We start from the raw sequence: 13,687 nt of genomic DNA on the forward strand, positions 1-13,687 counted from the left end.
GTTTTTAGTTGTCCAGCTAATTTCTTTCTATTTTTTTTTTTTTTTTGTAGAGACAGAGCCTCGCTCTTGGTCAGTCTGGGAGATTTCTTTCTTTCTTTCTTTCTTTTTTTTTTTTTTTAGCCCAACTTAATGTTTATTCATTCATTTGGTCATGCTAGAAACTGGCAACCTGTGGACTGACTCTAGCACATAGGCTTACATTTGTTGTTTTTCTTAGCCTTCACAATATTTAAAAATCAGATTTCACATAAGTCTACATTTTCAGCTTCTTTTAACAGAGATGCCCCTTCAAAGAGTATCTCTGTTCCTGTTCCCCCAGCCCCCAGCATTTCTTGTCCCTTAGCCATCTGGCTCTAGAAGCTGCAGAGGGGACCGTGCCCACTCCAACTAAGGCATGGTGTCAACACTCTCTCCTCTCAGCAGACTGATGTTCCAGAGCTCAGTTTCCTCCTTAGGAGGGACTCCATATTTAGGGGAGCACAGAAGACCTTTCATCAACCCAAGTCTCTTAGGATTTGACTCCTGAAGGTGAATCAAGTGAGCCCCACCTTGACCAGACAGATCTTCAGTCTCCCTTCCTCTGTTTCTTCTTTTTGGTTCTCTGGTCATTGCCAACTCCAGCTTTCTTCCTCTGACTGCCGTTTCCTCCTCTTCTTACCTCTGCTGCTTGAGCCAGTGTGTGCTCTGCTCTCTGCTTTCCTAGTCCTGCCATCCCCCTCATCTCTTTCATCCTTTATATTGACGACTTCCTCCTCCTCTCGATGTCGCCGTGTTTTCTTCTTGCTTCTCCTTCCTCTATCACTGCATGCTCTGTTCTCTGTGTCCCTGGTCCCACTGTCCAAAACAGTTTCCCCAACTTCTTCATCCTCTAAGTTCAAATCCTTCTCATGGTACCGTTTCTTCTTGCTTCTGCTGCACGGGTCGGTGTACACTGTGCTCTCTACCTCCTCTGTCCTGACAGCACCTGTAGCCTCCTTACCTCTTCCTCCTTCATCCAAGACTCCCATCTTCTCCTCTTCATGGTGCTGCTTCTTTCTCTTCTTTTTCCTGGGGGACTGATCGGTTTGCTCTCTGCTCTTCAATTCCCTAAGCTCACTTGTTCCTGCAGCTTCTTCTTCCTCATTCCCTACAGTTGTTCCCTCTTTCTTATCTGAGACCTTTTGTTCTTGATGTTGCCTTTTCTTCTTCTTGCTTTTCCTGGTGCTCTGGTCAGTGTGTTCTGGGTGCTTCTCATCTGCATTCCTTTCAGATGCTGTAGCCTCTTCCTCCTCTTTATGCTTCCTTTTCTTTTTCTTCTTTTTGGGGGGCTTGCTCTCTGACTGTGGTTGAGAGGCCTGAGAGTCTTGGCCTTTGAGATGAGCCAGGAAGGCCTGCTCCTGGGCCTCCAGCCGAGCAAGCTTGGCCTTCATCGTAATCCCAAAACGGGCAGCCTTCTGTGCTATTGGCCCCTCACAGGCTTGGAGCAGCATCTCATCCGTCAGAATTTTTGGGGGGTTGGGCCTCTGGTTGTCATCGTCACTGCAACTTTCCATGTTTTTGTCTGGCTTCTCTCCATCTGAAGTCAGGGTAGCCATCTTCACAAACTTCTGATACAGCAAGTTGGGCTTGGGAAGATTACGACAGGTGGTCTCCGTAGAAGGCGCCTTATCTGTACTCCATCCTGTCCAGTCTCCACTACCAAGTTGGCTGCAGTCTTGTTGAAGAGCTCGTTCAACCAGTGGTTTGTGAACTCCTTGGCAGGGTCATGTCCCATCCCATGAGTGTCCTGCTTCAGTGTCACCCTGAGGGCCTGGGTCATGTCATTCTCCTTCCAGCCCAGGCCTTTGCCTTGAGTCCATCCATGCTTTAGCAGCTGCTCCTCAGCAAACTTCATCCCATGACTCTTGACCTCTGGGGTGACACTCAAGGTGAGAAAAAAATGTCTGTCCTCAAACTCTCACGTCATTGCGGGGTCCTCTCCGTTGAAACATGTGCCATACCTGACGTGCGTGCCGCCATCTTCCCGGAAATGCTGCTTCGGTCCTTCTGCTGGGAGATTTCTTTTTTCACTGTAAATTCTTACAACTAATTCAGTGTTCCCATGTGGATTAATAAATGTATTGGCTAAAGCATGCTATTAGCAAAACCTTGGTCACTAATTTGGTCCCTTATGATTCAGTTAGGTTGGTACATGGAACAACTGCTACACAAATGTATGCCACTCTTCATAAGGAAAGCTCAGTGAGTATATATGTATAACCAGTGGAAGATAGCACCATATGAGAAAAATCATTCAAAGTTTACAATGCCAGTCAGAAATATCATTTTTATATACAAAAAACTAACACAACTGTTACTGTAAAAAATGATTTAGAAACTTATTCCTTTAAAAAGCACACCTTTCTATTTATTGTCAGTATTTAACGTTATTAGCACCAAATTAGTCAAGCTTAAAAATTTGATTAAAATATTAGAAAACAATTTCTGAGTATAATGCTGTAATAAAGGCAAAACTATCAAGGAGCTATAATATTATCTCCTTCTCAAAATAAACAGGTTTTCAAAGGTTGCCTCTACAGAAACAGAACTCAATTTTAAAAATGCAGTGTTCTACAATTCTGTTTGTAGAGAGGTTATTCAAGCTATAGAAATAAATCTTCCTCCAAAACATGTCCTTCCTGGGATGATGAACATCTTCTATATTTGGAAGTCATAGTTACGTGGAAATATATAGTTGTTCAAAAATCATCAAAGCTGTACACATCAATGATGTATTTACTGTTTCTAAATTGTAACTTAATAAATTTTATTTTAAAAATATCCTAAAAAGTTAGCATATCATTCCACATATAAAACATTAAAACACATTTCTAGTACAACACTGGGTTTCTATACATTTGAACTACAGATAATCACCATTTATATCAATATTTCTTTGGGAAAATGAATCATGAGTTCTAAGCAGGTAATGGCATGTACTCATCTTTTCCTTACTTCAAAGCATTTCAAAGATGAGGGCTGATGTTTCTGAACGCCTTAGCTTTTTAATTCTCTATCAGCCCCAGAAACAGTATTTCTCTACAACATTAACCATCCCTCAAGAGTTCTAAACTGAAGGAAAAGGTAGATTTCTTCAAGGCTCTGAACTGGTTCCTACTGTTTATATGTGTAAGTCATTCAAAAACTGAACATTTATATGTCATGAAGTGATAAAACCAAATGAACTATTAATCTATAAGCTTGAATAAAACCCAGCCAAATATAAAAATAGCCACATTTTCTACTTTTTAGTTTTATACAATACTCTGAATACCATAGATATGCAGTTATAATTATTTCTCCTCACAATATTTTTTAAACATAGAGAAGAAAAGAATACAAGAAAGACTAGGCAGGGTGCAGTAGCTCATGCCTGTAATCCGAGTACTTTGGGAGGCCAAGGAAGGAGGATCACTTGAGGCCAATACAAGACCAGCCTGGGCAACAGCGAGACCTTGTCTCAAAAAATTAAAAAAAAAAAATTAGTTGGGTTTGGTGGCATGCAGCTTTAGTACTAGCTACTCAGGAGGCTGAGGCAGGAGGATCACTTGAGCCCAGGAGTTTGAAGTTGCATTGAGCTATGATGATGCCACTGCACTCTAGCCTAGGCAACAGAGTGAGACCCTGGCTCAAAAAAAAGACCAAATGACTACAGTTGCAGATATAACAGCTGAGATTAAAGTACTACTGATTCAGTTGTCAGTCATTGCAGAAAAAAAGAAAAAGAGTACTACTGATTCCCAATGCAGTGTTTTTCCTATTATACCATGCATAAGCATAAGTCACATTTGGTACTTATTATCAATCAATAAAGGACACTTTTATGTTAAACTGAGAATTGAGCCAATTTCTGAATATTGAGGGATGAGTTGTATTTTGACTGTTGTGCCCCCCCAAAAAAAATCACTGATTTTCTTTCACATAAATTTGAAAGTGACAGACTTCTTTAAATAACTTTACAATAGTAAATTGAGATAATATGTGATAAAGCTTTGTTTTCTTCCTTTTTCATAGGCATAAGATCATAGACATTATATATATATTCAAATAATCACAAATTTATAAAAAAGCTTCAAGTATAGTACAAATAACTTCTCCCTTGATCTTTGAGAGTAAGCTTCTGACCTGATGACCCATCACCTCTGAATACTTTAATATGTACTTCTACAAACAAGGACATTCTCCTATATAACTACAATTAGGATTACTATTACAAAATCTTCAAACCACAAGTTTTGTTGATTAACCTAGTAACGTTACACCAAAAGGATCCAGTTCTGAACTATGCATTGCATTTGGTTGTCAAATCTTTTTACTTCACTTTAGAACAGTTTCTCGATTTTTACTTTCTTTCCTTAACCTTGTCATTTTGTGGATTATCATGTTCTTCAATGTGTGTTTCTCTGATATTTCCTTGAAATTTTACAAGTTATGCATCTTTGGCAGGAATATTAGAGAATCGACGTTGTCTTCTCATTGTATCCTATTAGGGGCACACAATCTTGATCTGTCCCATTATATATGATGTTTGTTCACTTAATTCACTTGATTAAAGTGGTATCTGCCAAGATTTTTCATTATAAAGTTACTCTTTCTCCCTTTCTCATTAATACATATTTTGTTGGGAGGTACTTAGAAACTATGTAAGATCCTGCTTCTTATTATAGACTTTAAATTGACTGATTGATATCTATGTAGACCCATGGTTTCTTATGTTATTCAATGGCTTAATCTGTTACTAACATTTGATGCTTAAATTGCCCCAGACTTGCCTGTGGGAAATCCCTTCAAATTGGCGTGTGTGTGTGTGTGTGTGTGTGTTGTTTTGTTTTAACATGTCTCCATCACTCTTGGAGCAATTCCTTCTTTTCTAGTACAAGATACTTTGAGGATCATCTTATACTTTCCTTGCCCTAGACCTGGAACCAGTTATTTTTCCAAGGAGTCCTGATTCTTTTTTGTAGAGAATGGTATTTAGAAGCCAAAACCTATGCATTAGGTGAACTCACTGCTATTGTGTGCGGCTGCTCCCAGATCCTCTTAATGTACAGAAGTGAGGGATACATGTGTATATATGTGTGGACACATATATCTATACTTATTTCTGCATCTATCATTGAAAACCAATGATACCACACCAAATCTCCAATTCCACTGAACACTAGAGGGTTCATTCTAGTTTTCGCCACTTCTGTATTTGTAAATCCCTTCTCTGACAGTAAGAAAGAAACTTCGTTATCTTTAATATACTTATTTGATTGAGCCTCCCCCCACTGTAACATTCTCCCATCTTTACCACCACCCTTCTCCCACACAAAATACTTCTTCACTTTAATTTGGTTTTGACAAGCCTCTCCAGATCAAAGGCCACCCCCACCCATGCTAGCACCTCTCTCATCCAGATAAAACTCTGACATCCTACCCATCTCCACCCTGTGAGGACACTCTCCTCACCCTGCTCCAACTCTGACACTCCATGCTGTCCTTGCTTCTGTATGAATGCTCTTCTCATTCTGTTTAGGTTCTGACATTGTGCAGCAGCCTGCCCCGAACACCCTCTTTAGATTGCTTGTCCTCTGATTCTCTATGCTAGACCATGTCTCTGCATGGATACTCTCTTCACTTGGCTTGGACTCTTATACCCTATGCTAGATTGCTCCTCCTTCCTTGACAGAGTCAGGTTTTGACACCTCACTTTGGACCACTGTTCCCCCACCTCCTATCTCTCTCCAGTGTGGATACCTACCTTGCTCTGTCCCATTTAATGATATTAGGATGAAGGAGAAGGGGAAAGTTTCATACATAAATTTAAAATAGTAAAACTAATTAATTTAAACTAGAAACTCACTCCCAATTGTAGAAATATTCAGATGAGATATCTATTATGCTTTATACCTATTCTCAGCATATGACAAGCCACCTTAGTCAAAAAGAAGAGGTGAAAATTAAGGATGTTCAAGTTGGAGGTCCATAGCCTTAAAAAAATTTCTAGTCAATAAGTGAATAGATAGGGTCAGGGACCTGACTGTTAAAACTCATGATTTAGTAAAACCCTGCAAGGTATCTGTAAAAGGTGTGCCCTATAATTTCAAGCAGGCCACCAAAACTTGCATTATGAATGGTCAGTGATAAAAACTGAATTAATTTAATTTTGTTAAAAGCTATAAATAGGAACTCTTAACATTTATAGCACTCACACAAAATAAGTTAGGGCATTGAAGACATATTGTTACTTACCTTATCTACACAATCATCAAAAAATGCCAGGCTTGCATCTTTATCACTGACAAAAGAACATTCTTCAATGAAGCGAATAAACATTTGTGTTTTGGTCATCATGTTATAGAATTTTTGATGTGACCGGTCCCGGCTTCTTAAGAAAGCTGTTTGACATAAATATATAATGTCAGAATATATAATATCATTCATCGATTCATAGAATATTTGAGCTAAAAGGAACTTTATCAACGATGTCACCTATACCTCCCACACCCCCACCATTTTATATATGTCCTGAGAGTAGAAATGACCTGACAAAGAAATAGGAAAGCAATAGGAAAGGAACATAAATGTATATCGCTCAAATCTTGATCCAGAATTATCTTTGTTTTCCTTACCGGGTTGGAGATTACATATAAACTAGTAAATCTGTATTTAAAAATTGCTACCTTTCCCTCAAAGGCTTCACATGCTATGTGTACACACTTGCTCTCACACTTTCTCTCCATATATATATATATATATATATATATATATATTTGGCTTTTTCAAAGCAGCAGTAACATTACTTCTTGTACTGTTTTTTGTGTTTTTTTTTGAGACAGAGTCTCACTCTGTTGCCGGGCTAGAGTGCCGTGGCGTCAGCTTAGTTCACAGCAACCTCAAACTCCTGGGCTCAAGCAATCCTTCTGCCTCAGCCTCCCAAGTAGCTGAGACTACAGGCATGTACCACCATGCCCGGTTAATTTTTTCTATATTTTTAGTTGTCCAGCTAATTTCTTTCTATTTTTAGTAGAGACCGGGTCTCACTCTTGTTCAGGCTGGTCTAGAACTCCTGAGCTCAAATATCCGCCTGCCTCGACCTCCCAGAGTGCTAGGATTACAGGCATGAGCCACCGCGCCCAGCCAACTTCTAATATTCATTTATGTTTGTGTCTTGCTTACTGAAAACAAAGTAAAAGTTTATTTCCTGATTTTACCCAACATCTTTTTAATTATACTCAGTTATACTGAACTTGGGTTTTCTTTTGGGCCCATGACTTCAAGCTGTTTCCAGCCTTAGAGATTTTGCATAAATTGTTCTCTCTGCCTAAAACACTCTTTTGCTTTCCCTTTGCCTGGCTAATTTCTACCCACCTTTCAGATCATGGATCTGATGTTACTTCTTCAGAAAGGTCTTTTGTGATCTAAAATTGTACTAATACTGTACACTCACATTATTTCTAATTGCTTATCCTCTTGACTATAAGCTGTGTGAGAGAAGTGACCATGTCTCTCTTTTTTTTCTTTTGGCTATGTCTCTTTTGGATACCACTACTGCATACCACTATATATACCCAATGCCTAGCATTTGGAGACACTCAATATATACTTATTAAATAAATTTTCATTTCACATGTTGAATCCTACAAAAGAAAGTAAATACATATTGTGACACTAGTTGCACTCCAGAGCTTCCCAACCATTTACACCTCATGGCACAGACAGAAAATGGTATTTTTAAAGTACACTGAAATAAAACAAATGAGGCTGCCCGAGCCTGGAGATAACCATCCCAGAGGTTCCTCTGAATCCCCAACACTGCCTGGATGCCTTGAAAGCTGAAAGCATCAACATCTCAACACACATGCGATGCAACAGAGTGCAGTGGTATATGGCTAGGATGCTCTGTGTTTTTTGAAGTTTCTTCTGCATATTTGCTAATAGGATTGTGTCTAACATGCCTGAGAAAGAGCCACTCCTATGGAAGTGGATTACAAAGTTGGTATTCACATACCCCTCAAAACAGGTATGTATCTTGATAATTATGAGCTATTAACCCAGAAAGCAACTGAATCATCACAAGGTTAAGCTTAGTAATATGAAAGCTATAAAACTATTCAGTTACTCACCTTGTAGGTCAAAAAGAGAGGTTGCATCTGTGGCTGTCTCAGATGGGGCTTGTGTTATTGGCCTTAAGTATGATCTATAACCTTTTAAAATAGAAGCCATGAAAAATAAAAATGCCTCTTGGATTTCCAAATCTACCATGTGCAACCTCTTTCCAGAATTAAAATCGTAGTCATTCATCGTGAAGTCCATCAATCCATCCTCTCTCGGTCGCTGTTGCACTGTGAAGAAGTACAGTGTTGGTATTCTCTCCAAATAGTCAAAACTAATGTTCATGATGGTATCAATATAAATTTGATGTGTTTTCAAAAGAGCTCAAGCTACAACCCTTTGTTTACATAACTTCATAATATGTAAAGCTTAGCAAAGCTTGCCGTATCATTTTTTAGGCTCTGCTGAGTACATTTTATCCAAGTTAAACATAAAATTACCCCTGTTTATCTGACTACCATCAGAAAAAAAGTTTATGTTCTGAAATAACTATAAATAAGGTAATAAATAAAGATCATAACAGCCATATTAACTGGGCATAGAGTTAAACGCAACAGTCTTTCCTGTTTTTTTTTTTTTTTTTAATGTAAGTGCCAACAGGAGGAACACACAGGATTAAAATAAAAAATACAGGCTGAGTGCAGTGGCTCACACCTGTAAAGTCAGCACTTTGGGAGGTCAAGGTGGGAGGATCGCTTAAGGCCAGGAGTTTGAGATCAGCCTGGGCAACACAGTGAGACTCTGTCTCTACAAAAAAATTTATAATTAGTTAGATGTAGTGGTGCATGCCTATAGTCCCAGCTACTCAGGAGGCTGAAGCAGGGGGATCACTTGAGCCCAGGAATTTGAAGCTGCAGTGAACTAAGATCGTGCCACTGCTCTCCAGCCTGGGTGACAAAATGAAACCCTGTTGGTAAAAAGTAATAATAATAATAAAAATAAAAATTCTTCTCACAAAAATCAACTCACGCTGGATAACAGACTTAAACCTAAGGTATGAAACTATTAGAATCCTAGAGGAAAAAGTTGGAAACACTCACCTAGACATCAGCCTAGGCAAAGAGTTTATGAAGAAGTCCCCAAAGGCAATCACAGCAGCAACAATAATAAATCAATGGGACATGATCAAACTAAAAAGCTTCTGCACAGCCAAAGAAACAGTCATGAAAATAAACAAACAACCTACAGAATGGGAGAAAATGTTTGCATTCTACCCATCTGATAAAGGGCTGATAACTAGAATATACTTAGAACTCACGAAAATCAGTAAGAAAAAATCAAATAACCCTATTAAAAAGTAGGCAAAGGACTTGAACAGAAACTTTTCTAAAGAAGACAGAAGAATGGCCAACAAACATGAAAAAATGCTCAACATCTCTAATCATCAGGGAAATGCAAATCAAAACCACAATGAGATACCACTTAACTCCAGTGAGAATGGCCTTTATCAAAAAGTCTCCACACAATAGATGCTGGCGTGGATGCGGAGAGAGGGGAACATTCCTACATTGCTGGTGGGACTGCAAACTAGTTCAACCTCTGTGGAAAGCAATATGGAGATACCTTAAAGCGATACAAGTGAATCTACCATTTGATCCAGCAATCCCATTGCTGGGCATCTACTCAAAAGATCCAATGACACTCTACAAAAAAAACCTGCACTCGAATGTTTATAGCAGCACAATTCATAATTGCAAGGCCGTGGAAACAACCCAAGTGCCCATCAATCCAAGAATGGATTAATAAAATGTGGTATATGTATACCATGGAGTACTATTCAGCTCTAAGAAACAACGGTGATATAGCGCATCTCATATTTTCCTGGTTAGAGCTGGAACCCATACTACTAAGTGAAGTATCCCAAGAATGGAAAAACAAGCACCACATATACTCACCAGCAAACTGGTATTAACTGAGCAGCACCTAAGTGGACACATAGGTACTATAGTAATAGGGTATTGGGCAGGTGGGAGGGGGGAGGTGGCGGGTATATACATACATAATGAGTGAAATGTGCACCATCTGGGGGATGGTCATGCTGGAGACTCAGACTTGTGGGGGGAAGGGGAGAAAGGGCATTTATTGAAACCTTAAAATCTGTACCCCTATAATATGCTGGGAAAAAAAAAGAATACAAAAAAAGAAAATGAGGGCTATATTAGGGAAAAAATAATTCTTCCTCTTCCTAGACAATTCAATACTAAACTATTAGACAGTAAAAGAGTAACTTTACAGTAGAGAAGCCTAGGAGATACCACCTTAATCAAGTGATCAAAGTGAATGTTTTAATCAGTAATGGGACAAATTGAAATAGTGTGTGATCTGATGAGGATGCGAATGGAATACAGCATCACTTCTGTGATATTTCTGTCAAGGATGTATCACCTGTGTCTATCATGAAGATGCTCAGACAAACTCATATCATGGACCATTCTCCAATAGTAAATATAATCTTCAAAGGTGTTAAGAAAACGATGGAAAAACTGAGGAACTATTCTACAGGAAAGGAGACAACAGAGACTAGAAACTAAATACAACACCTGATTTGGAACTGGATCCTTTTGCTATAAAGAACATTATTATGATAACTGGCAAAACTTGAATGTGGTCTGAGGATTATGATGGTAATAATGCTCAATTCTGATTTGCTGATTTGCATGGTTATACTCTACTGATGCTAGAGTATGTACTTAGAAAATACATTCTATGCAAAGGTAATGGGGTCAGCTAATCTCAAAGGGTCAGGAAAAAAGTTTGTGGTTGCTTCAAAATTCAAAAACTTTTTAAAATATAAGGAACAATTAATTATCTTAGAGAGTTCTCAAAAGCACAAGCAACAAAAAAATAGACAAATAGAGTTAAACTAAAAAGTTTCTGTACAGAAAATCAACAGAGTTTAGAACAGACAACATGCAGAATTTACATCTAACAGGAGACTTAAATCCAGAATTTATAAGGAATTCCAACAACTCAACAACCCCCCCCCCATATAACCCCATTAAAAAGTGGGCAAAGGGCTGGGCACAGTGGCTCACACCCGTAATCCTAGCACTCTGGGAGGCTGAAGCAGGAGGATTGCTTGAGCTCAGGAGTTCGAGACCAGCCTGAGCAAGAGTGAGATCTGTCTCTACTATAAATAGAAAGAACTTAGCCAAACAACTAAAAATAGAAAAAATTAGCCAGCCACAGTGACGTGTGCCTGTAGTCCCTAGCTACTTGGGAGGCTGAGGCAGGAGGATGGCTTGAGCCCAGGAGTTTGAGGTTGCTGTGAGTTAGGCTGATGCCACGACACTCTAGCCCAGGCAAGAGAGTAAGACTCTGTCTCAAAAAAAAAAAAAAAAAAAAGTGGGCAAAGGACATGAATAAACATTTTTCAAAAGAAGGCTAGGTGTGGTGGCTCATGCCTGTAATCCCAGTGTTTCTGGATGCCAAGGCTGGAGGACTGCTTGAGGCCAGGATTTTGAGACTAGCCTAGGTGACACAGGAAGACCCCATTTCTATACAAAGTTAAAAATTAGCCAGGCATGGTAGATTGTAACTGTAGTCCTAGCTACTTGGGAGGCTAAGCCAGGAAGATCACTTGAGCCCAGGAGTTTGAGGTTATAGCGAGCCATGATCATGATTGTGCCACTGTACTCCAGCCTAGACAACAAAGTGAGACCCCATCTCCAAAAAATTTTAAAAAGATGACATAAAAATGTCCAACAGGCATATAAACAAATGTTCAACATTACTAACTAATAGACAAATGCAAATTAAAACCACAATGAGATATCTTACACCAGTCAGAATGGGTATTAATAAAAAGTCAAAAAATAATAGATGTTGGCAAGGATGTGGAGAAAAGGGAACACTTACACATTGTTGATAGGAATGTAAATTAGTACAACCTCTACAGAAAACAGTATGGAGATTTCTCAAAGAGCTGAAAATAGAACTATCATTCAATCCAGAAATCCCATTATGGGGTATATATTCAAAGGACAAGAAATCATTACATCAAAAAGATAGCTGCACCTGCATGTTTATCACAGCACTATTCACAATAGCAAAGATATGGAACCAACCTAAGTATCCATCAGCGGATGACTGGTAAAAGAAAATGTGGTGGATGTGTCCCATGGAATACTATTCAGCCATAAAAAGGATGCAATCATATATTTTGCAGCAACATGAATGGAACTTGGAGGCCATATCTTAAGTGAAATAACTCAGACACAAAAAGTCAAATACTGCATGTTCTCACTTATAAGTGGGATCTAAATAATGTGTACACATGGACAGAGAGTACTGTATAACAGACATTGAAAACTGGGAAGAGTGGGAAGGTGGGGGGGAGATAAGAGATGAAAAATTACTTAATGGGTACAAATACACTATTTAGGTGATGGTTACACTAAAGCCCAGACTTCACCACTATGCGATATATACATGTAACAAAGCTGCACATGTACTATTAAATTTATACAAATAAAAACAAATCTTAAGAGTTTCAGCAGGTTCTTATTGTTTAAAAGTACTGGAAAGAACATGGACACTGGAACAGAAAGCCTAGGTTTTCATCCTAGCTTCTTAGTTGTTAAGTGTATGATCTGTGACAAACTATTTCACCTTCCTCAAATTTATTCTCATAGTTATAACAATAAAAGAAGCATGTATGTGAAAGTGCTCTGAAACTATAAAGTATTATATAACCCTTAGGTATCAGTATGATTTAAATGTCTGTAGTTTTAAGCTTTGAGATTCTGCCCTTCACTAGAGGTGAGTGGCTATTTCATTGATTTTAATAATATTTAAATATTGTTATAATAGCTGTTAGATTTCTTAGCTACTCAAAAGTAATACCTGTAGAAAGCAATTAACTTGGTAACAAATAAAATTATGCACATCATCTATTTCTTCCATAAGATAAAATTTTGTTATCTTTGATGCCATTTTTTTCCTACCCTAATACTTATAAGCTACTTTGGAATTATCTACTTGTTATGAAGTTAACTTTGTAAACATTGTTTTTTTCCATGTTTATTTCTGATTATACTATAGGCACATTGAACCCTCCAGGGTGCACGCCACCTCCAATGCTTATAATTTCACCTAATACATGAATGAGAACCTCAAATATTATTATATCACTATTGACCACACTCCACACAATGTACTGAATTATGGACTCTGAATAGGCCATTGTTATAATATCAAAAGGATTAGATGAAGAAATGAAGGTTTATTTCTTCTTATCAGTAATTCTGGATCAGTTAAGATATATTTTTATATAAGCTTTTTAACTGAAATATTCCATATCCTAATCAACTTTCATTTTGATTAATTTCTTAATGCTACTGCCAAACTTCTATTTTCAAACGATTTGAGGTAAACACAGCATTAAAATCCAATGAAGGTGAAAAGCATATAACCTGGTTCCTTAGCCCACTAAAATCATCAACATTTTCTAATGTAGTTTAAACCACCTGTCTTAGATTTTCAAAACAAACTTTCTATTCTGTGTATGAAGAAAATATACAAGTGAAAATCCTTGTTTTTTTCATGGTATTTCAATAATGGTAAAATT

General features: G+C 38.1%; 1 protein-coding gene and 1 pseudogene across 9 annotated transcripts in view; both read right to left on the bottom strand.

Annotated features, from left to right (window-relative positions):
• The window catches only part of DENND4A (DENN domain containing 4A), a 145,845-nt gene that overhangs the window by 49,902 nt on the left and 82,256 nt on the right, over positions 1-13,687 (bottom strand). For all 9 annotated transcript variants that reach the window (XM_020286005.2, XM_076004496.1, XM_012758666.3 and 6 more), the window contains 2 exons: positions 8,130-8,348; positions 6,256-6,401 (listed from right to left, as the gene is read on the bottom strand). In XM_020286005.2, the coding sequence (XP_020141594.2) occupies positions 6,256-6,401; positions 8,130-8,348 (365 nt within the window). The remainder of the gene's footprint in view (positions 1-6,255; positions 6,402-8,129; positions 8,349-13,687) is intronic.
• LOC142871520 (G patch domain-containing protein 4 pseudogene) lies at positions 104-6,207 on the bottom strand (annotated as a pseudogene).

This window comes from Microcebus murinus, chromosome 6 (genome assembly GCF_040939455.1).
Source record: "Microcebus murinus isolate Inina chromosome 6, M.murinus_Inina_mat1.0, whole genome shotgun sequence".
NCBI classification, from domain to species: Eukaryota; Metazoa; Chordata; class Mammalia; order Primates; family Cheirogaleidae; genus Microcebus; species Microcebus murinus.